The sequence below is a fragment of the Gnatocerus cornutus genome, chromosome 1, assembly GCF_029298725.1.
Source record: "Gnatocerus cornutus isolate USDA-ARS CGAHR chromosome 1, icGnaCorn1.1, whole genome shotgun sequence".
NCBI classification, from domain to species: domain Eukaryota; kingdom Metazoa; phylum Arthropoda; class Insecta; order Coleoptera; family Tenebrionidae; genus Gnatocerus; species Gnatocerus cornutus.
In genome coordinates this window covers 31,958,140-31,960,035 of record NC_142233.1, presented here as the reverse complement: position 1 = coordinate 31,960,035, position 1,896 = coordinate 31,958,140, and the positions used below count along the sequence as shown (strand labels likewise).

The 1,896-nt window shown below is 37.0% G+C and overlaps 1 protein-coding gene across 1 annotated transcript; it reads left to right on the top strand.

The window, feature by feature from the left end:
* The first annotated feature begins 1,197 nt into the window (after positions 1-1,197).
* On the top strand, positions 1,198-1,896 carry LOC148181763 (uncharacterized). The gene is made up of 3 exons (XM_088046277.1): positions 1,198-1,287; positions 1,334-1,558; positions 1,609-1,896. Exons 1-3 carry the CDS (start codon positions 1,283-1,285, stop codon positions 1,859-1,861), a joined length of 483 nt encoding a protein of 160 aa, XP_087902403.1. The 5' UTR covers positions 1,198-1,282; the 3' UTR covers positions 1,862-1,896.

Here is a 1,896-nt window from a genome sequence, read left to right as displayed (position 1 = left end):
ATGAAACGAGAGTGAAAAGTGATTAATTGCGTTTTGGTTGATATGAACTGAAACAATTTTTAAGTTGTGGGTCATTCAGTCGTAGCTCTCGGCATTTGCAAGAAAAAGCATCTAATGACTCTTATCTAACGCAAAATAAAACAACCCATTCGGTATCTTTATATAATTTCAAGTAACCTTTCGCATTTGGTATATCGAATCAAAACGGCACCTATTTTTGCGTTCATTTCTTCGCGTTATATCATCGTAGCAAGTAGTCGATAAATTATGCAAAACCGTTCATTGAATATAAAATTTAGCACGACATTGGCTTCTAATGTATTATTTATAAAAGCTACTAGAACCGATTATAACTAAATTATGACGTGTTTGCTCTCATACGCCACCAAAACATTGAAGTTACACAAGCACTAACGCGAAAATCGACATAAAATAAACACTTGATAGAATTAACATTCCAGAGCCGGATTTAGCCCACGTAATTGCGGCGTAAACATACCGTAAATTCGTTCGAATTCTATAAAACGATAAATAATTCCGACGGTTGCTCAATGGACCTTGAAATGGACGAAACGTCGACGCGGTGCTAATACGGACGACGTCATTAAAGGGAATTGTTCGGGACAATTAACCGGGACCTTGTGCCCACGAATGACATAGATTCAAATTTGGTGCCAATTTTTTTCCCGCGTCTTCATAAATCATCACTCATTTCCTTTTACGAAGACATCCAGAAAGTCCTTCAGTTTTTCTTCAAGCTTCGCTGCATTGTGAATCCTCGCCTAGTAATTCAGACACGGTCTGTTTATCAGCACTGATAAACATTGCGCAAGGCAAGGTTACCTATTAAGAGCCCAAATAATAAGTAATTCTTCGGATTGACTAATCGGGAAAGGTCAGAGGAGGGTTCTATTGGTCGTCATCATCGCACATTCCATCACAATTACGCCTCGTAATTAAATTATTGAAAGTGATTAACATTGACAATAAATACGACCGACTTCTTTAGTTTTTAGACCGGAACGATTGTGTAAGATGTGGTCATAATGAACGGATTTTTGCCGAGACACGAACGACATTGTATGCTTGGCCGAGTCTATTCTCTTGACGAGCAAGTTTTGGAATTTCTCGTTTTTTTCGTTTAGTTATCTGAATCGTCATCAATCATCACAATCTTTTGAGTTTTCCTGTTTCAACATCACCGATAATTTCTTTTTTCTTTTTTTTCCTAAATTTTTGTATATAAAGCCATTCTTGATTTCGATCAAAATCAGTGTTCAAAATGCAGTAAGTGTCATTTTTCTCCTACTCTAGTTTTACTTCTGTTTTGTAGGTTCTTCTACCTTCTTCTTGTCTTCTCTGCTAACTTTCTTGCCATCACCAGTATCTGTCAAACCGATAAGTATTACATTATAAGAAACCAACCCTCTGGGCTAGTTTTGGAAGGTAATGGTAACGAAGTGACCCTCCAGTTCTTCACTGGGTATGAAACCCAGTTGTGGAAATTTGAGTGTGCGGGAGCTCCTGGTATCTACAACATTCTTAACAAGCATTTGATGTACGTAAAAGAGATCATTTAGAAACATTTATGTTTATTCTCAATTTTAGACCTGCCCTAGACATTGAACGTGTCAATGACACTACTGTTGTCGTTTTGAGAAAAAGAGACCTAAATTCGGATTCCCAGCAATGGATTGCTAATGCTGATGGAACTCTTTTTAATGTCAATGCGAACTTGTACATAGATATTCTTCTTGAAGGAGAAGATACTACAGTTCCTAAAGTAGGGGATTCCTTGGATCTTGTTTCTCTAGATAGTGGAAATGAAAACCAGAAGTTTACTCTTCAGGTTAAACTGTAGAACTCAAGTTTAATAGATTTGATTCAGTAAGAAAA

Bases quoted from the DNA above. Each gene is read 5' to 3' on its own strand.
- LOC148181763 (XM_088046277.1), top strand. The intron at 1,559-1,608 runs GTACGTAAAAGA...TCTCAATTTTAG, and splicing joins ATTCTTAACAAGCATTTGAT to ACCTGCCCTAGACATTGAAC.